This window comes from Rhinatrema bivittatum, chromosome 1 (genome assembly GCF_901001135.1).
Source record: "Rhinatrema bivittatum chromosome 1, aRhiBiv1.1, whole genome shotgun sequence".
Classification (NCBI taxonomy): Eukaryota; Metazoa; Chordata; class Amphibia; order Gymnophiona; family Rhinatrematidae; genus Rhinatrema; species Rhinatrema bivittatum.
In genome coordinates this window covers 80,847,730-80,868,743 of record NC_042615.1, presented here as the reverse complement: position 1 = coordinate 80,868,743, position 21,014 = coordinate 80,847,730, and the positions used below count along the sequence as shown (strand labels likewise).

At 46.0% G+C, this 21,014-nt stretch overlaps 1 protein-coding gene across 6 annotated transcripts in view; it reads right to left on the bottom strand.

Moving 5' to 3' along the window:
- Window positions 1–21,014, bottom strand: part of KLHL2 (kelch like family member 2) — a 334,713-nt gene that overhangs the window by 8,499 nt on the left and 305,200 nt on the right. For 5 of the 6 annotated variants that reach the window (XM_029571086.1, XM_029571005.1, XM_029571240.1 and 2 more), the window contains 2 exons: window positions 2,872–3,000; window positions 1,689–1,829 (listed from right to left, as the gene is read on the bottom strand). In XM_029571086.1, coding sequence (XP_029426946.1) covers window positions 1,689–1,829; window positions 2,872–3,000 — 270 coding nt within the window. Of the gene's footprint in view, window positions 1–1,688; window positions 1,830–2,833; window positions 3,001–21,014 lie in introns of those variants that run through there. The other variant, XM_029571313.1, reaches the window with a different exon arrangement.

Here is a 21,014-nt window from a genome sequence, read left to right as displayed (position 1 = left end):
GTCCTTTGCTGCTAGTGTGGAAGTACTTGTCCTGTTTCTTTGTGGAGACTATGTTGAGTACCTTCAGTCTCTAGAGCTTGGCAGACCTGGTTTTTAGAGTAGATGCCACACAGAGACACTGTGCTCTGTCCCCGAGCAGTGCATGCAAACTTGATGATGATCCGTTATAGACATCTTATGGTTGTAGCTGGGGGCAAAGTTTGAAGCCACTGGTCAACAACTTGCCTGTGGTCAGGAAAATCTTGGAAGCAACATTAAAGGGCAAAATATTTGAAACAGACTAAACAGCTGCGTCCAAAAAAACCAAAAAACCCCCCAACAACTTTGAAGTGCTAAAAACCTGTGAAAATTATGGGACAGGCAGAGCAAAAAGTAACTAGCAGATCTAATTGCAAAAAAGAAGACATTTTGGCAATGAATTGTAGACTGGAAAAGAGAGAAGAAACTAAATGCCACTGCAGACAAAAATATTCTAAGGGGGCGCTGCAAGGCAGTGGCTGCATATGAAATTTCACACAAGCCTGGAAAAGTTTTTCCAGTAGACTAAGAGATGCTTCCTCTGTCAGCACCATGAGATGATATGAAACATATGGTCATTCTGCCTGTCCTTGGAAAAATAGTATCTAAAGAGTAGATGATATAAAAAAAAAAAAGATTCTGCTCTCATTCTCACAACCATTACCTCCTATCATTTGCCTCCTTCCCTGCCCTTGGTAACAGCAATTATAGCAGCAAAGATGTACCATTTGTACACACTTTGTTGAAAAACAGAAGCTGTGGTCTGATTTTCCTTCCTATGCCAGTCTCCTACCAGCATACTGGATACAGCTCTCACTTTGGAAACCAGCATAGGGGTTTCAAAAACAAAATTAAATATGTAAGTATCCATTTTCTGAGTGCTTCTTGGAACTCACCTTTGCTTTGTTTTAAAGCAAAGAACGTCCCAAGAATTGTTTTCATAAAATAGTTTTCAACTTGTAAGAGGGAATATGTAGTTGGAAATAAATTGAGAGAAAGAAGCATTACAGCTCTTTCATAACACATGGATTCATAGTACAGCTCTTTAAAAACGGAAATAGCTGCAAATATGCTGTACAATACAGTATGGGACAGATTTTAAAAGCTCTACGCACGTAAATCCAGTGGATTTACGTGCATAGTGGCTTACGTGCACTGGGCCTATTTTATAAAGCCCTGGGATGCGTGTAAGTCCCGGAGCTTGCAAAAAGGCGCGGGGAGGGGGCCAGAGGCTCCCAGCATAGCGGCCATTTGCCACTCAGCCGGCGCGCGCAACTCAATTCAGCCCCAGGGCTGAAGTAAGTTTTACAATAAAAGAAAAATTAAGAAAAAGGTAGGGGGGGAAGGGCAGGGGAGGTAGGGGAAGGGAAGGTGGGGTGGGGGTTAGGGAAGTTACCTCCGAGGCCTCTCCAATTTCGGAGTGGCCTGGGAGGGAACGGGGGAAGGCAGCGCGGCTCGGCACGCGCAAGGTGCACAATTGTGCACCCCCCTTGCGTGCGCAGACCCCCACACACATGTCCATGTGCGCGCGCAGGGTAGCGTGTGCACATGGACGCACTCGCGCAGTTTTAAAATCTACCCCTATGCATTTAAAACACTCCCTGCAATTATGAAATGATCTCAGACAAACCCTACTTGCTCGTATGTTTTGCATGCAGCTTGATAAATACCTGCATTCCTTCTGCACATGTTCATATCTGCCGCTTGTTTCCACATACTGGTCGCAGGATCATACACTTCAACACTTTTTCTAACCAGTGGGCCATCGTGACCGCCAACTGCATATAATAAACCATTTAATGCACCTACCCCTACAAAAAGGAATTACACATATTAAGCTTACTAATTTGCAACAAGCTAAGGCATGCTACTGGTATGCTAGCTAATAAATATGGAATAGTGTTGTGGTGAGATCTAGGAAAAAGAGCACATTAATTCCAAACAAGACAGACAGGGGGAGTCCATACCCATATATCATCATAAACTCAGTCTGGGATGGACTTCCCACAAAAGAATATATAAAGTAGTGTGGCTGCTGTTTTAGTTCACTTTTTTGTTACCTTTTATTTTTGCACAAAAGAATGGGCAGAAAAGCTCTGTATGTTCCTCAGGGAAACAGAAAAAACAATTGCTATAACAGCACAATAAATCAGACCTTATGGCTGGTCCTGAAAAGTAATATGATCAGAGATTATACTGATCATCACCAGAACTCTGTGACTATATTTTTTCTTTCAGACTTTTTAATTCTTTCTTTTTACCTTTTTAGTATTACTTTGGCAACACGTACAAATTGTCACGCCAATAAAGATTTTTGAGTCTTAACTGAAGGCCTGATTTATCAATTATTTTTCTATATGATTCAGCCCAAAATGAAAATATGTCTGTATTCTTCAGGAATAAACATAAAACAGTAAAAAAGTGTTTTCTATGCTTTAGTATGTCTGATCAGTTTTTTCTAAGAATGTTTACTGTCCAACGATAACTTCCTGTTGGAAGATTGTCAGAGCTTTGATCTGTAGTCCTCTTACCCTAAGGAATTTGCATTTCTTACTGGCATAAACAAACTTTTAAAAAAATGCTAATATTTTCAGCCACTGAAACAATGCTATTTGATAATTTTCTATATTTATAATAAGCTAGTAATCTGTTTTTATGTTATCTAGATCTCTTAACTGCTTGAACCACAGAAACCATTAAAAAAAATATCAGAACGTGTCATGAAACGAAATGAGCTAAAGGCAAAATTTAATTTTTACAAATCACTTTGCTTAATGTAAAATTGTCTACAATTCCTTAATTATTGAACACTTGCATTTAAGTTCAGTTTTGTTAATTTCCGTCCATAGTCACCTGCTCCACTCCGTCTAGTACTCATTTCTGCAATGTAGGTCCATTCATTTGTGCTTGGATTGTAACATTCAACCGTGCTAAGGCACTGACGAGATGCGCCATCATAACCACCAACTGCATACAACATACCTACAATATAATTCCACAAAACATACATAATGATTGATTTACTTATGTATATTAGTTGCCCAAATCCTAATAAAAGCTCTGGGTGGTGTACATCACTATACAGCAAAGCAATAACATAGTATATAATATCAACTGATGTATGGTTTGCATGCCGAACTGTCTTTTCCAAAAAATTTAGAGGGAAGCACGGGATGCATAGAAAACGCATTAAAAAATGTTTCATCCCCATCCTTGGGGTAGATTTTATAACATGTGCACGCGGCCTACATACGCGCGTGCTACCCGGCACGTGCACATGTATGCCTGATTTTATAACACGCATATTATAAACTCCGGGGTCGGCGCGCCAAGTGGGTGCACAATTGTGCACCTTGTACGCGCCGAGCCGCGCTGCCTTCCTCCGTTCTCTTTCCCTTAACCTAACCTTCCCACCCCTTCCCCTAACTTTCCCCCCAGCCCTACTCTAAACCCCACCCCCCCAATTATTATCTTACCTTTTGCGCCTGCCTCTGCCTCTGGCCGATTGCCGGCATGCGATGTCTGACACAGCGGCAAATGGCCACTGTGCCAGGAGCCACTGACCCCGTCCCACCAACGCCCCACCCCTTTTTTTCAAGCCCCGGGACTTAACACGCGTACCGGGGCTTTATGCATTCCACCAGGCCTTTTTAAAATAGGCCCAGCTCGCGTAACCTTTTCAAAATACAGCCCTTAGTTTCTCCTGCCATTTGTTTATAAATCACTTGAAGTACCATGACACGTAAGAAAGACTATCTTATAAGATTTAGGAGCCATTTCCCAATGAGTTCCTATGAAGAAACCAGAATTCCACAGGCAGATGTTTCTATGTATCAAGGTTTTTCCAAGGACTAGCAGCTGGTACAGATTTTTTAAATTCTGTTTTTGGGCAAATTACTTTGCTTTTCTCTTACCCCCTTAAAAAGCAAAGGGTGATTGATGTGCTTTAGGAAGGCAAAAAATAACTTTTCTAAGACAATTGCTCATAAGATAAAAACATAAGAACATAAGAAAATGCCATACTGGGTCAGGCCAAGGGTCCATCAAGCCCAGCATCCTGTTTCCAACAGTGGCCAATCCAGGCCATAAGAACCTGGCAAGTACCCAAAAACTAAGTCTATTCCATGTTACCATTGCTAATGGCAGTGGCTATTCTCTAAGTGAACTTAATAGCACGTAATGGACTTCTCCTCCAAGAACTTATCCAATCCTTTTTTTAAACACAGCTATACTAACTGCACTAACCACATCCTCTGGCAACAAATTCCACAGTTTAATTGTGCGTTGAGTAAAAAAGAATTTTCTCCGATTAGTTTTAAATGTGCCACATGCTAACTTCATGGAGTGCCCCCTAGTCTTTCTATTATCCGAAAGAGTAAATAACCGATTCACATCTACCCGTTCTAGACCTCTCATAATTTTAAACATCTCTATCATATCCCCCTTCAGCCGTCACTTCTCCAAGCTGAAAAGTCCTAACCTCTTTAGTCTTTCCTCATAGGGGAAAGACTAAAGCCCTTGTCTGTACCTTCTCCATCGCAATTATATCTTTTTTTGAGATGCGGCAACCAGAATTGTACACAGTATTCAAGGTGCGGTCTCACCATCGAGCGATACAGAGGCATTATGACATTTTCCGTTTTATTCACCATTCCCTTTCTAATAATTCCCAACATTCTGTTTGCTTTTTTGACTGTCGCAGCACACTGAACAGACGATTTCAACGTGTTATCCACTATGACGCCTAGATCTCTTTCTTGGGTTGTAGCACCTAATGTGGAACCCAACATTGTGTAATTATAGCATGAGTTATTTTTCCCTATATGCATCACCTTGCACTTATCCACATTAAATTTCATCTGCTATTTGGATGCCCAATTTTCCAGTCTCACAAGGTCTTCCTGCAATTTATCACAATCTGCTTATGATTTAACTACTCTGAACAATTTTGTGTCATCTGCAAATTTGATTATCTCACTCATCGTATTTCTTTCCAGATCATTTATATATATATTGAAAAGTAAGGGTCCCAATACAGATCCCTGAGGCACTCCACTGTCCACTTCCTTCCACTGAGAAAATTGTCCATTAATCCTACTCTCTGTTTCCTGTCTTTTAGCCAGTTTGCAATCCACGAAAGGACATCGCCACCTATCCCATGACTTTTTACTTTTCCTAGAAGCCTCTCATGAGGAACTTTGTCAAACGCCTTCTGAAAATCCAAGTATACTACATCTACCGGTTCACCTTTATCCACATGTTTATTAACTCCTTCAAAAAAGTGAAGCAGATTTGTGAGGCAAGATTTGCCCTGGCTAAAGCCATGCTGACTTTGTTCCATTAAACCATGTCTTTCTATATGTTCTGTGATTTTGATGTTTAGAACACTTTCCACTATTTTTCTGGCACTGAAGTCAGGCTAACCGGTATGTAGTTTCCCGGATCGCTCCTGGAGCCCTTTTTAAATAAGTACAGAATGGCTTTAGAAAAGTAACAGATGCTTTTCTAAGACATTACATTTAATATTGCTCATATGATAAATGTAGAGTGGATTATTTCCCAGAGGACAACAAAAAGAAAAACATGAATCTTGCATATCATCTTGATTTTGTGTTAACCTAGATTTACTTACAAAATTTCACAAATCAAATTTTCAGCCACCATTACATGTTATAAAATCGGGCGTAGATTTGTTTGCACCGGGTTGTGCAAACAAATCTGTGCCCACGCGCAGGTTTTAAAATCTGCCTCACAAATCGGAATCTGAGTGGTTCTATATGTTGTGCTGTGGAGTCATGAAAAGCATTTTATACTAATGAAGTTAACTCTCTCTTTCCTTTGGACCCTGATGAGTCAATGAATAGAACAAGATATGTGCTAATTTATGTTGCATTTCCTTTGGAGAAACACAGTTAAGAATATAACAGAGGGGTAAACATATAAGTGATGAGTAGAATATCAATGTGATAAAACACTTACACAGGCCTTTGTTGGGAAATTATAAAGTGTTATATTATCTTCTTGCTCAAGAAATATCAAGGTGCTATATGCTCCTGCCACACACTTGCAAATTTTTATAAGAATTTAATTTGCCAACCAGGAAAATGCAAATTGCTCCACTTCCTTCCCCATCTTTAAAGTTACACAAAAGGATTTCATTTGGGAAATGACAGATTGTTATTTATATGAGAAGATTTTAGAGAAATAGTTCATGGGAAAGTACACATTTACATAAAAACAAGCAAGTTTTTTGCCAAGTATGATTGAAATTTGGTGTCGTGTACAACACAACCAGTCAAAGTGGAGTATGTAAAGTGTTATATGAAATGGTTTTTCATCTTCTCTCAACTGTTTTTTTTTTTGTTTTTTGGTGTGGATTATTTTTTTGTTTTTTGGTGTTTTGTTTTTTTTTTAATACATTTGAAACAGGAAAAATAAAATGTAAAAATTAAAAAAGGGTTCCTTCTCTAATATTATTCTTTTGTATGTTTATAATTGGGAACAGAGTTTTGGATAGCTGCAATATTTTGTATATTTTTGCACACACATACACAGTGTATATACATATATATATACACATATACATACACACACAAAACATACTTGCACCTTACCGAGTTGTCTAGTTCGGTTGAATCCGCAGCGTCAGGAAGCTGACATGCCAGCATACTGGTAAGAACATTGTCTAGTTGTGTTTAGACAAACACTTTTTTGATACTATCTAAATATATGCATTGCTTTTATAATGAAGAATGAATTGATATTTTGTGTTTTAATTTTCCTACAGGTCTCAAAATGATTTGAAAATTATTGCATTAAGAAATGTCACGTTGCTGGTTGCATTGAACCTCCTGAAAAAGCTGCTCTAGAAGAACATGGTCCATATAGGACTGCTGCAAAATCATTCTGCTGTATATAAAGATAAGTTACTTAAAAGCACCATAAAAATATTTTCTGAGGGCAAATTGTTAATGAAATTTCAATTATATCTCTTTTGAAGCAAACTGAAGAGTGCTGTAAAATCATCTTGATGTACCCAGACAAGTGTTTTAGAAATACCACAGATATATTTTCTATGAGGACAAATTGTTTATGAATTTTCAATTTTATCTTATCCCCTTTAGAACACTGTAGAAAAATATTCTTCCACCATGAAGATCAATAACATGACTAATTACAATCGGTTTACACATTTATGATATATATTTGGAGCGTGAAATCACCTAATTTATTTATTTTTGTTTGCTCGTGGTTGTGTTTCACAAAAAGATTTTCAAAAAGCAATATATTTATACAAGTAAACTACCAATTATATACAAGTGCTTATTTGGTTTGGTATGTTTGACTTGATCTAGAGATTTAGGAATCCTATGACCATTGCACCTTTTTCACTTTTTTTAATCCACTTATATAGTAAGGGATGGAGGAAGCTACTTTAATACAAAACTTTTTGAAATGTGCACAGCTAGTCTATTTAAAAAAAAATGCTTTAATACAGAGGTACAACTGGTCCTTTTGTAAATAATTTTCCCACAAAGACCCTGCTTAGATAGGCCATCCCTTCAAACTGGATGACTGAGCAAGGAGAAAACTGATCAGGGATGTCAATGGCAACTTTGAAAAAGATACAGGCTTCCATGCCCAAGGCTGGTCAAAGTATGTATGTGACACTCAACAAATCTGGCCTGTATGGTAGGGTGGTAAGAAGGAAGCCACTACTCAAGAAAGCCCAACTTGAATCCCATTTGATGTAAGCAAACGAACACTCAGGGGATACTGTAGCCACATGGCAAAAAAGGTTTTGTGTTCTACCAAAATTTTAAAAAAGAACTGTTCAACTTGGAGAAGAGATGGCTGAGGGGGGATATGATAGAGGTCTTTAAGATCATGAGAGGTCTTGAATGAGTAGATGTGAATCGGTTATTTACACTTTCGAATAATAGAAGGACTAGGGGGCATTCCATGAAGTTAGCAAGTAGCACATTTAAGACTAATCGGAGAAAATTATTTTTCACTTAACACGCAATAAAGCTCTGGAATTTGTTGCCAGATGATGTGGTTAGTGCAGTTAATGTAGCTGGGTTCAAAAAAGGTTTGGATAAGTTCTTGGAGGAGAAGTCCATTAACTGCTATTAATCAAGTTTACTTAGGGAATAGCCACTGCTATTAACTGCATCAGTAGCATGGGATCTTCTTAGTGTTTGGATAATTGCCAGGTTCTTGTGGCCTGGTTTGGCCTCTGTTGGAAACAGGATGCTGGGCTTGATGGACCCTTGGTCTGACCCAGCATGGCAATTTCTTATGTTCTTATAAGATTAGGTTACAACATAATTAAGGTGTAGATAAGCTTATTGAAAGAAATGAGTGTTTTGGGCCTTTCTAAACTTCAAGTAATCTTTCTCAAGATGGATACTAAGTGGCAATGAATTCAAGAGACAGGAGGGTAGGAAAGAGAAGCAGATCTGTCTGGATCTTTCTTTGGCAGACAGCACTATTGAAAGCTCCTGAACGTGACTGGCAGGTAGGAAGAAGTTAAGAAAGATATAAGGGGGTGCCCCAATGCCTTAAAGGTCAGGCATCCAATCTTGAATAGAATGTATAAAGACACTGGGAGCCAATGTAGCTCAACCAGGAGAGAGATTCATATGGTCAAACTTGGATTTTCCAAAAACAAGTTTAAATGCGGTATTCTGTACCATTTGAATCCGTCTAACCTGGACAGAAGAGAGACCATGTAATAATGCATTGTGATAAACTAGTCTGGAAAGAACAAGTGAGTGAGTGAAAGTTTTGAGGTCTGCAGGTTCTAGAAAAGGTTGAAGCGGACATATAAACCTCATGAAAAAAATAAGAATTTTGCATAGGTTTGGAAAAATGAGAGAAAATGAGGATATTACTTATTTGCAGAGGCTGGGGCACTTAATAGGACAGAAGAGACAATGAATGGAGAAAAGACTACAAAAGACCTTGAGGAAAATTTGCTGCCCTTTTGAAGAAAGATGAAACTGGGATAGACGTTCACCTATCAGCATGACAATGACCCAAAGCATGCAGCCAAGGTTACAATGCAGTAGCTTCAGAACAAAAAGATAAATGTCCTGGACAGCCCCAACCTCTAATTTGTGGTATGATTTGAAGATTGCTGTCCATCAATGCTCTCTAAGGAGCTTGATAGAGTTTGAATGGTTTTGTAAAGGGGTTTGAATGGGTTTGTAAAGAAGGATATAAAATTGAAAAATCTAGGTGTACAAAGTTGGTGGAGCCATTCCTAACAGACTCACAGAGTTTTGACTCAGTAGGGGGGGAGGATTTATTCAGTTCTATGTTTTGTCCCCAATAAAAAATTTTGGGCCCAAAAAGGTATGGAGAATGGTATGTTGATGAGTGGGAAAAATTCCTTATTTAAATACATGCAAGTCTGACACACTTATATAACAAATGTGAAAAATGTTCAAAAGGGTAAAGACTTTCGATATCCATGCGTGTGTGTGTGTGTGTGTGTATATATATATAGCAAATGTTGCTTACCTGATGTAACAGGTGTTCTCACAGGACAGCAGGATGTTAGTCCTCACAAATGGGTGACATCGAGGATGGAGCCCACCACGGAAAAACTTCTGTCAAAGTTTAACAGAACTTTGACTGGCCCCTACTGGGCATGCCCAGCAAGGCACTGACCCTGCAGCCAGCAGGGGTCTCCCTTCAGTCTGATTTTCAAAGCTACAGGCAGTGCCTAAAAAGTAAAAAGAAACGAACCCAACACCGCGGGGTGGCGGGCGGGTTTCGTGAGGACTAACATCCTGCTGTCCTGTGAGAACACCTGTTACATCAGGTAAGCAACATTTGCTTTCTCACAGGACAAGCAGGATGGTTGTCCTCACAAATGGGTGAGTACCGAGCTGAGGATGTCCTGACTTGCACCAAATGCACCCAACAACGCAAGAGGCACAACAACTGGGGTGGAATTTGGGAAAGGGCATCCGCACCCCACCGGGCAGGTGGAAGGGTGTTGGTACATCAGGTTGGAAAAAGGTTACGCAAGACAGATTGGCCGAAGATGGAGTCCTGTCTTCCAGCCTTGTCCAAACAATAATGGGCTGCAAAGGTATGGAGAGAACTCCAGGTTGCAGCTTTGCAGATGTCAGGAAGCGGCACCGATCGAAGGTGTGCCACTGACGTCGCCATGGCCCTCACAGAGTGTGCTTTAACACGGTCTTGAAAAGTAATGCCAGCTTGCTCATAGCAAAAAGAAATGCAGTCCGCCAACCAGGAAGAAAGAGCCTGCTTACCCACAGGTTGTCCTAACTTGTTAGGATGGAAAGAGACGAATAATTGAGTGCTCTTCCTGTGAGAAACTGTACGGTCTAGGTAAAAAGCTAGGGCCCGTTTACAGTCTAGGGTATGCAGGGTCTGCTCTCCAGAGTTGGAATGGGGCTTGGGAAAAAAGATAGGTAGTACGATAGATTGATTGATATGAAACTCCGAAACTACCTTAGGTAAAAATTTAGGGTGAGTGCGGAGTACCGCCCGGTCCTGCAGGAGCTTAGTGTAAGGCGGAACTAGGGCCTGTAATTCACTAATCCTGTGAGCTGAAGTAACAGCCAAAAGGAATAACACTTTCCAAGTGAGATATTTAAAGTCACAGGAGTGGAGAGGTTCGAAAGGAGGTTTCATTAGACGACCAAGAACCAGGTTAAGGTCCCAGGATGGGGCCGGAGGGCGTAAAGGTGGCTTCAAATGGAGCAAGCCTTTAAGAAAGCGTGTTACCAGGGGTTGTACTGAAATAGGATTACCCCCAATACCCTTATGGAAGGCGGGGCTACCGCCACTGACATGCATTCTGATAGAAGAGGTTTTAAGACCGGATTCAGAGAGATGCCATAAATAGTCCAAGAATTTGGAGATTGGACAGGAAAGGGGATCAAGGGACTGAGAAGTGCACCATGATGTGTACCTTTTCCATTTGTATGAATAAGACTTTCTTGTGGAAGGCTTTCGTGAAGCTATCATGGACCCGAGAAACGGAATCTGAAAGGTTAAATGGTTGAAGGGACTAACCTTTCAACATCCATGCCGTCAGGGACAAGGCTTGGAGGTTGGGATGGAGGAGGCATCCGTCGTTTTGAGTGAGCAGATGCGGGTCCTTTCCCAGAGGAATGTGCCTGCGGATGGAGAGATCCTGGAGTATTGGAAACCATACTTGGCGTGGCCAGTAAGGTGCTATCAGGATCATGGTTCCTCCGTCCTGGCGTAGCTTCACGAGAGTCTTTGACACAAGAGGAAGTGGAGGGAATGCATAGAGCAGACCGGTTGTCCACTTGAGGGAGAATGCATCCCTCGGCCGAGAGTGCTGGCTCTGAATGAGAGAGCAGTAATCGTCCACTTTGTGGTTCTGAGGGGACGCAAAGAGGTCTATGCGGGGAAAACCCCACTTTCGAAACAGAGAGGTCGCTACGAGAAGGTTGAGTGACCACTCGTGTGGTTGGAAGATACGGCTCAGCTGGTCTGCCAATACATTGTCTACTCCCGGCAGGTAAGTGGCCCTGAGGTACATAGAGTGGGAGAGGGCTTCCGCCCAGATCTGCGCAGCTTCCTGACACAGAAGGAAGGAGCCTGTGCCTCCCTGCTTGTTTATGTACCACATGGCCACTTGGTTGTCCGTCTGGATTAAGATTATCTGATGAAATAGATGATCTTTGAAAGTTCGGAGCGCATAGCGGATTGCTCGAAGTTCCAGGAAATTGATCTGGTGTTCGGCTTCCTCTTTGGACCATAACCCTTGGGTTTGGAAGTCGTCCACATGGGCTCCCCAACCGATGTGAGAAGCGTCGGTGGTTAGGATTACTTGCGGATCCGGTGGAAGGTAAGCCCTGAAGGAGGTTGACCTGAGTCGTCCACCAGGTTAAGGATAGGCGCAGCGCTTGTGTGACTGTGACTATGGAGGACAGAGGCTGAAAAGCTTGAATCCATTGGTGTCGTAGAGTCCATTGTGTTACTCTCATGGCTAGTCGGGTCATGGGAGTGACTTGAACCGAGGATGCCATGTGGCCTAGGAGAATGAGGAACTGGCGAGCCGTGGCAGTGTTCTGAGACTGGAGCTGGCGAGCCAGGGATATTAGGGTGTGGACCCTCTGAAGAGGAAGGTAAGCCTTTGCCTGTAAGGTGTCCAAGTCTGCCCCAATGAAGGATAAGGTTTGAGACGGGACTAAGCAAGATTTCTCGTAATTGACAAGAAACCCTAAGGAAGGAGTGTTTGAATTGTCAATTTTAGGGAGGATTGAGCTATCTGTTGGGTGGAGGCCCTGATTAGCCAATCGTCCAGGGTAGGGGTAGACGTGGACACCTTCCTTCCTTAGGAATGCTGCTACCACTACGAGACATTTGGTAAAGACTCGTGGGGGCAGAAGCCAGACCGAAAGGTAGGACACGGTATTTGATAATGGTCGTGGCCTACTAGAAACCGCAGATATTTGCGATGGGATTGTGTGATCGCAATGTGGGTATAAGCGTCCTTGAGGTCGAGAGAGCACAGCCAATCCCCATCTTTGTAGCAGAGGGGAGCAGCGCCGCCTAGGGTTACCATTTTGAACTTCTCTTTTGAAGGTATTGTTGAGGGGCCTTCGAAGGTCCAAAATGGGACGTAGTCCCCCTGATTTCTTTCGGTTGGATTAGGAAGTATCTGGAATAGAATCCCTTGCCTCGCTGAGAGGGAGGAACGGGTTCTATAGCATTTGATTGCAGAAGAAGAGATACTTCCTGTTTGTAATTGAGCCAAATGGGTGGATAGACTCCACGCTTGAAGAGGCGGGGAGTCTGCCGGAAAGAGTTATGAAGTTGAGGTGGTAACCCTGTGCGATAATTGTTAGCACCCACTGATCTGAGGTGATCTGCAACCAAGGTTGTAGAAAATGGTACAGTCGACCTCCTACAGGAATGTCTGGAAGAGGGGTTTGGCATGTGTTCCCTACAGGGGAGTCAAAGGCCAGCCACAGGCCCAGGAGGAGGGGCTACAGTAGGGCCTTTGTTTCCTAGGCTGACGCGGCTGAGGCCTAGTAGAGGATCGAGCTGGACGAGGCCTGGCCGATGGAGGGTAGTAACGGCGTGGCCGAAAGAACGACTTCTTAGAGTCCCTTCTTAAGTGGTTGTTTGGAGGAAACCTCAGACGGAACAGAAGAGAGTTGTTTTTAACGTCTCGTGGTGGGATCTTTTAATTCAGCTACAATTTGCTGAATTTGTTCTCCAAACAAATTGTCCCCTAAGCAGGGTAAATCTGCTAAACGATCCTGGACCTCTGGGCGAAGGTTGGATGACTTTAAACCAAAGCCCAACGTCTGGCCGAGATGGCAGTAGCTGAAACCTTTGTGGAGGCATCGAAGATGTCATAAGCCGTTCTGATCTCGTGCTTTCCCCGCTTCAAACCCTTTGTTAAGAAGGGCCTGAAGCTGTGGCTGGTATTGGTCAGGTAATGTGTCAGCAAAATCTTGCATCTGTTTAAGGATGGCTCTGTTATATTGCGTCATGTAGAGTTGATATGAGGCTATGCGAGAAATCAGCATAGCTCCATGGTACACTTTCCGTCCCACACTGTCCAGGAATTTATTGTCCTTGACAGGCGGAGTGGAGGAGTGTGGCTTTAGACGCTTGGCCTTTCTTTGTGCGGACTCAACCACAACAGAGCGATGATCCAGTTGAGGCTTTTGAAAGCCTGGTGCTGACTGGACGAGGTATGTGGAGTCAGCCTTCTTGTTAACTGGTGATACAGATGGAGATTCCCAGTTTTTCTTTAAGAGATCGAGAAACACCTGGTGAATGGGGATGGAAGCGATGATTTTTGGAGCGTCCAAAAATTGAAGCAGTTCCATCATCTGGTGTCTGTCATCGGTCTCAGATTGCAGCTGAAAAGGTACAATTTCGGACATCTCCTTTACAAAATTAATAAAGGAGAGATCCTCTGGAGGAGATCTTTTTCTACTCTCTGTAGGAGAAGGCGGGTGATGGTAAATCTGTGTCAGAAGATGTATCATCACCCCCAGGTATCCTAGGGATCACTTGGGGGTTGAAGCCCCGATGGACCTGGTTGAGGATCCGAAGGCATCGAAGGAAACCTTGGGAGGAACCGGTGGTACAATCGGCACTGGGGAACGGCATCGAGGGTTTCGGTGCTGCCGATGGAGTCGGTGCCGGTCTTGGAATCGATGGAGCCGAAGGATAAATCGGTGGAGATATACGAGAAGGCACCGATGGGACCACCCCGGAAGGGGGAATCAGGAACGGTGTTTCTCCCGCCGATGAAAATCCAGTCGGAGACGATGGCGCTGTCGGTGCTACTGGAATCATCGATGGAAGGGCATGTACAAGTGCTTCCATACGTTGTAGTAGCGGTGCCAGCGCTTCCAACAAAGGTTCGGTGGTCGGTTCCTTCCTCGGTGGCGGAGTCGGTGCCCGGGGTCGATGCAGTGGCGGTTGCCGGAATCGGTGCCGGAGACTGGTTGTTGCCAATGGAGGTTGGAATCTTTGCATCGCTTTCTCGATGGCCTCCTGGACCAGCCGGTCCAGTTCAGCCCGGAGACCAGGGTAACAATACCCGGCTCGAACGGAGAGGGAGGCTGAGGCAGAGCCGGAGGGACCACCGTAACCGGTGGATCACGGCTCCCCACACCCCGAGAGGGTGAGGGTTTCCTCGATGCCTGCGAACGAGAGGTGGACGGTGCCAAGTCTGATCGAGGCCTCTTAGTCGGCTGGTTCGGCCTGTTCAGAGGTCGATGACTGTGGATCCTCGAGCAGGCCTGAGACTTGTGCCGTCGATGGCGATGCTGTCCTTCCGGTCTCCTCGCCCATCCGGGGAGGGGACAGGAGTCGACGGCCGAGAAGTCATCGATGGTGGCCGGTCACCGGAGGGTTGACGATGGTGGTGCAATTTCGACGGTGCCGGTTCCGATGACGTCGATGCTATCGATGGCGTTGGGGTGGGTGCATGGAAGAGGAGCCCCATCTTCTCCATCCTGGCCTTGCGACCCTTAGATGTCATTAGGGCACATTTGGTGCAAGTCAGGACATCATGCTCACTACCCAAACACAAAAACACAAACCCTATGGGGGGTCTGTGATTGACATAGTCCGGGTACAATCCGGACATCGACGGAACCCCGTCGCCATAGCTTAAGGCCAAATTTAGTCGCGGGCTCGGTAAGTGCCAACAGGCCTCGAGGGCCAAATTCGACGGTAGTCGAGGAAAAAAGGCAAAAAACTTACCGGTTTCCGCTAAGGTGACAAAAATTTGTCGAAGGGAGACCCCTGAGGGGCAAATTTTCTTCGGAAAGAAAAGTACCGAATTCCTGTCAGGAACGTGGTAAGGGAGCTCCTTTCACCGCGTGGCAACTGCTGCGCGGAAAAAAGAAGACTGAAGGGAGACCCCTGCTGGCTGCAGGGTCAGTGCCTTGCTGGGCATGCCCAGTAGGGGCCAGTCAAAGTTCTGTTAAACTTTGACAGAAGTTTTTCCGTGGTGGGCTCCATCCTCGATGTCTCCCATTTGTGAGGACAACCATCCTGCTTGTCCTGTGAGAAATATATATATATGTGTGTGTATATATATATATATATATATATATATATATATATACACACACACACACACACATATACACACATCACACACACACACACATATACACATCACACACACACATAGATTGATATTCAAAGTCTCTGTCTGGGTAACTTTTGGAGTTATCTAGACAAAAGAGATTTTAAAATTTCCCCCTACTCCTTAATAGCACATCAGCCTCCTCTGTTGCATGGGGGTCAATCTTGTATTTTGAGCTGCAAAAGACCATAATCTCGCAGCTCATACTAAAAAGATCCCAGTGTCTAAAGCAGCATTGTAACACAGTTGACAAAGACCTTATAAAATAAAATATTTTTCCATGGGCACAGAATGGGGGAATGGGATAAAATAATTTAGTCAGTTAAAAAGAAGCGATGATGGTGCTGTTCCATTGGAGTGGCTAAATTTTAACCAGTGCGTACTGATAATTCAACACTACTTGACTAAACTCAGCTGGGTAAGTCTGGTTGAAAAAACGTTTGTCCTGAAGTATCCTAGATAACTTTAGCTGGATACATTCAACAGCAGACTTATCTGGACAATTGCAGGTGAATGTCCAGATAACTTTCCTACTCACCAGTCCACTGAATATCTACCTTACAATGTATAACAGCATTAAAATGACCCCCAGAGGTGATTGCATAACATATTCAACTTTGGGCCTTCTTCAAAACTGATTTTTTTTTGAGTAGCAGATCCTGTCAGGAAGGCAGCCTGCAAGATAATGGCTTCATTTGCATTCAGGGAAGATTCTCCTGTGGAGAAGTACCTGCAAGACACCAGCCCTGTTTGTGTTTTAAGTATCAGGTCCTTTGTGTCCTTGTGTTTTACCACACCCACACAGTGAACCTGTAACAGGGGGTGAGACTGAGAGAAAGCAGAGTTGCATACCTGTAACAGATGTTCTCCCAGGACAGCAGAATATTAGTCCTCACAGATGGGTGACATCACCACATGGAGCCCAGCACGGGATACTTTTGTCAACGTTTTCTAGAACTTTGACTGGCACACTGAGCAAGCCCAGCATGCCACTAACCCCGTAGCCACACGGGGTCCCCCTTCAGTCTCATATCAAAGCAGAAAAGAACGAGCGAAAAATAAAATAACAAAGTGAAGACTAACCCAATTTCGTGAGGTGGCGGGTGGGTTTCCTGAGGACTAACTCCCCACTAAGGGCTGCACAGAGACCAGTGTCGCCCACTTCACGGTGGTAGGCACTGATGGCACTTAGATGCACCCAGATTGAAGTAGTCTGTTGTCTAAACTCTGAGAGGCGCCAGAGGTAGTCTAAAAGTCTAGGTGTTGGGCAAGTGAGAGAGTCAAGATCCTGTTCCGCACACCAGGGCGAGAACCTCCTCCACTTCGCTTGGTAGGACTTCCACGGGGAAGGCTTACACGAAGCTACCAGGACTTGCGAGACATTGTCCGAAAGATTAAGGGACTGCAGCACTAGCCTTTCAACATCCAGGCTGTGAGAGCCAATGACCAGAGGTTCGGGTGGTGTAGCCTGCCCTGATCCTGTGTGATGAGGTCAGGCGAGGTGCCCAGGCGAATGGGCTACTGGACAGACAGGTCGCAGAGGATCAGAAACCAGACCTGTCGCAGCCAATGCAGGGCTATGAATATCATGGAGCCTCGGTCCTGTTGTAGCTTCATGAGAGCCTTGCCTATGAGTGGAATCGGAGGGTATGCATACAGGAGACCTGCACTCCAGGAGTGGGCGAAGGCATCCATGGCAGGTTCCTTTCCTTCCTTGTGCAGGGAGCTGAAATGGTCCACCTTTTGGCTCTGCGAGGACGCAAAGAGATCCACGTCCGGCTGACCCCACCGGTGGAAGATCCTATCTGCCACATAAGGGTTTAGAGACCACTCCTAGGGGTGGAATGTCTGACTGAGGTGGTCTGCCACCACATTCTCGGTCCCTGCCAGGTAGATGGCACGCAGGAGCATGGAACTTGTCAGGGCCCAGGCCCAAATCTGCGCTGCCTCTTGGCAGAGGAGATAGGAGCCTGTGCCCCCTGTTTGTTCACGTATCACGTGGCCACTTGGCTGTCTGTCTGGATCAAGATGACCCTGTTGGACAGGCAGTCCTGGAATGCGTAGAGTGCATACCGCATCGCCCGGTGTTCCAGGAAGTTTATCTGGCATCTCGCCTCGGCCTTCGACCACACCCCTTTCGTGTAGAGGCCATTGACATGGGCCCCCCAGGCTAAGTTGGAGGCATCTGTGGTCAGGATCACCTGAGCAGTCGGGGGCTGAAAAGGCAGTCCCTTGCTCAGGTTGGATTCCTGTGCCCATCAGGCGAGGGAGAGTTGGAGTGGTTTGGATATCTGGACCAGTGTGGAGAGTTCTTGAGAGGTTTGGTGCTACAGATGGCAGAGTCCATTGCGTGACCCTCATGGCCAGGCAGGCCATTGGGGTGACATGCACTGATGATGCCATGTGACCCAGCAACTTCAGGAGCAGGTGGGCTGAGGCAGTCTGCCGGCGACGGATGGACATAGCTAGCCCAGCCAGGGTGGCTATGAGTTCACTGGGAAGGAACGCTTTGGCTACTATGGTGTCCAGATCCGCCCTGATGAAGATGAGTCGCTGGGACGGAGTCAGCTGGAATTTTGGGTAGTTTAATCCAGTGATTAGAGGATTCTCATCGTCAGATTCAGGGACTGAAGGGCTCCTTCCCTTGAACTCTTGATGAGCCAATCGTCCAGATATGGGAACACGTGCACCCAGTTCCTGCGCAAATGTGCTCCCACCACTGCTAGGCACTTTGTGAAGACCCAGGGGTGCGGAGGAAAGATGCCAATGTGCGTGTAGGTGTCCTGTAGGTTGAGAGAGCAGGGTCGAGAGAGCAGAGTCAGTCCCCTTGATGCAGAAGCGGGAGTAAGGTACCCATACCATTTTGAACCGCTCCCTCCAGAGGAACTTGTTTAAGGCCCGGAGGCTGAGGATGGGATGGAAGCCGCCTGTTTTCTTTGTAATGAGAAAATACCAGGAGTAGAATCCCTGGCCATGCTGAGCCCGGCAAAATGATTCTACAGCTCTGGACTGTAGCACAGCCGAGAGTTTTAGCTCGAGGGTCGTTGTGTGTGCCACGAGGCTCCACGTCGGAGATGGTGGGGAGTCTGGGGGAACATTGAGAAGGTTCAGCGGTAACACCGTGCTACGATGGACAACACCCATCAGTCGGTGGTGATTGGGAACCAGTTGTTTGCAAATAGGCAGAGACTGCCTCCCACCGGAGGGTCAGAATGTGCGGGCACAGGGGTTAGGCTGCTGCTTTCTCTGTGCCAGTCAAAAGCCTGCTGCAGGGCTAGGCTCAGGGGCTGGCTGAGCCCTAGGCACTCGTTGTTGGCGAGGGTGGCCTCTTTGGGCAGCCCGAGCTGGACGTGCATGGGAGGCCGGAGGATGGTAACTCCGTTGCCTGTAAAATAGCTTTTTGGAATCCTTACATGGCGCCCTTCAGGTCGCCGAAGAAGGGTCAGAGGTGGTAGTAGACAACTGACGATGGGTCTCATGGTGATCCCTGAGTTGGGCCACTGCATCCCAAATTTTGTCCCCAAACAGGTTTTCTCCTGTAGAGGGAAGGTCAGCCAGTTTGTCTTGAACCTCTGGGTGAAGGTCGGAGGCTTTCAGCCAGACCCAGCGTCTGGCACGAATGCCTGCTGCTGAGACCCTTGACGCCATCTCAAAGACGTCACAGACTGCCCTTACTTCATGTTTCCTGGCTTCCAATCCTTTTTGGAGGATGGATTCTAGACCCTCGGCAAACTCCTGGACCTGTTTCCCGAGGTTCCGGTTGTACTGGTTCATGTACTACTGGTATGCCACTCTATGAGCAATAAGCATGGATCCTTGGAAAACTTTCCGACCTAGAACGTCTAAGGCTCTGTGGTCCTTCCTCGGAGGGGCGGAGGAGTGAGGGCGGGTCCTTTTGGATTTTTTCTGGGCTGATTCCACTACTACTGACTGGTGAGGCAACTGGCTCTTCTGGAAGCCCAGGGCCTGGTTGCACTAGACAGGTAGCGTCTGTCTTTCTGTTGACCGGAGCCACAGAACCCGGGTGTTCCCAGAGCCGGTAGAGGAAGTCTAAGTGTACCTCATGTACAGGGACAGCCATTACCTCCTTAGGGACATCCACGAATTGGAGGACCTCCAACATTTTGTGACGGGCATCCTCTTCAGTTCAGTTAAAAGCTGGAAGGAGATGGTTTCCGCCATCGCCCGCACAAAGCTTATGAAGGATAAGTCCTTGGGAGGCAAGCGCTGTCTCTCGTCTGGGGAGAAGGTTCCGACAGAAGGTCCTTTGAGGCCTCCGAGGAGTATTCTGAAGAGGCATCTCACCACTGAATTATCTGGGTCGAGGAGGGAGGGCAGAACCCAAAGTACAGGGCTCGGGCACCAATGGTCGGTGTAGGGGAATAGACAGCGGTTGTGTCGGCATCGAGGGCACCGGGACCTGCAGTGGACGCAGAGGCACCGGGTGGCCCAAGTGCCCAAGAACAGAATCTGGCATCAGTGGCACCGCCCATGAAGATGGGCATGGAGCCACATCCTCCTTCTCCAAGGAGCCCGGAGACGGGAGGAGGCACCAGTGGCAGAGAAGGCACCAGGTGGCACTCCGGTATGGGCACACGTCCAGCCTTTCCAGGAGGGGCATCATCATGGAGGGCACCGGTTCCAATGCCGGTATGGGGGCCCAGCTTTGGTGGCTGCTGGAGACCCTGAAGGGCATTTAGCACTGCCTGTTGAACCACGTGGTCCAACTCCTTTCTAAATGCTGGTGCAGAAAATACTGACCTGGGAGGAGGCGGCGGCAGGCTGGGCGCCACCAGAGCATTCATGGGGGTCCGCGGAGGCTCGGTGTCCAGCACCAGTATCGGTGGGGAACACCTTGGGCTCCCGGGCTTGGAGGAGAACAGGGCCTCCTCCCCCTCAGGGCCTCTTTGGAGGGAGTTCGGCTGAGGCTGATGCTGCTCCAGTGTCCGTGCAGATGTCAATGCTTCCCACAGTGCTCGGCCTGGTCCTTCTCCGGCGCAGAGGAAGACGATCCCAAAGCTTTGAAATGCTCCAATGCCAGTGAGGGGCGATCTCCTGCCCCTTGATCATTGCGGCAGGGCACCAATGGCGAAAGTCCTGAGTCAGATCGATCCCTGTTGGAAACAGGATGCTGGGCTTGATGGACCCTTGGTCTGACCCAGTATGGCATTTTCTTATGTTCTTATCGTACCCACCATAGGAGTCGACGGAGCCGATTGCTTGGAACCAAACAAGTGCTCCATCTTGTCCTGGTGGGCGCGCCAGCCTTTGGGGATCATCTGAGCACAGCTGGGATACAGACAGACATCGGAAGGCCTGAGACACAGGAAACAGATGTCATTGTGGGTCTGTG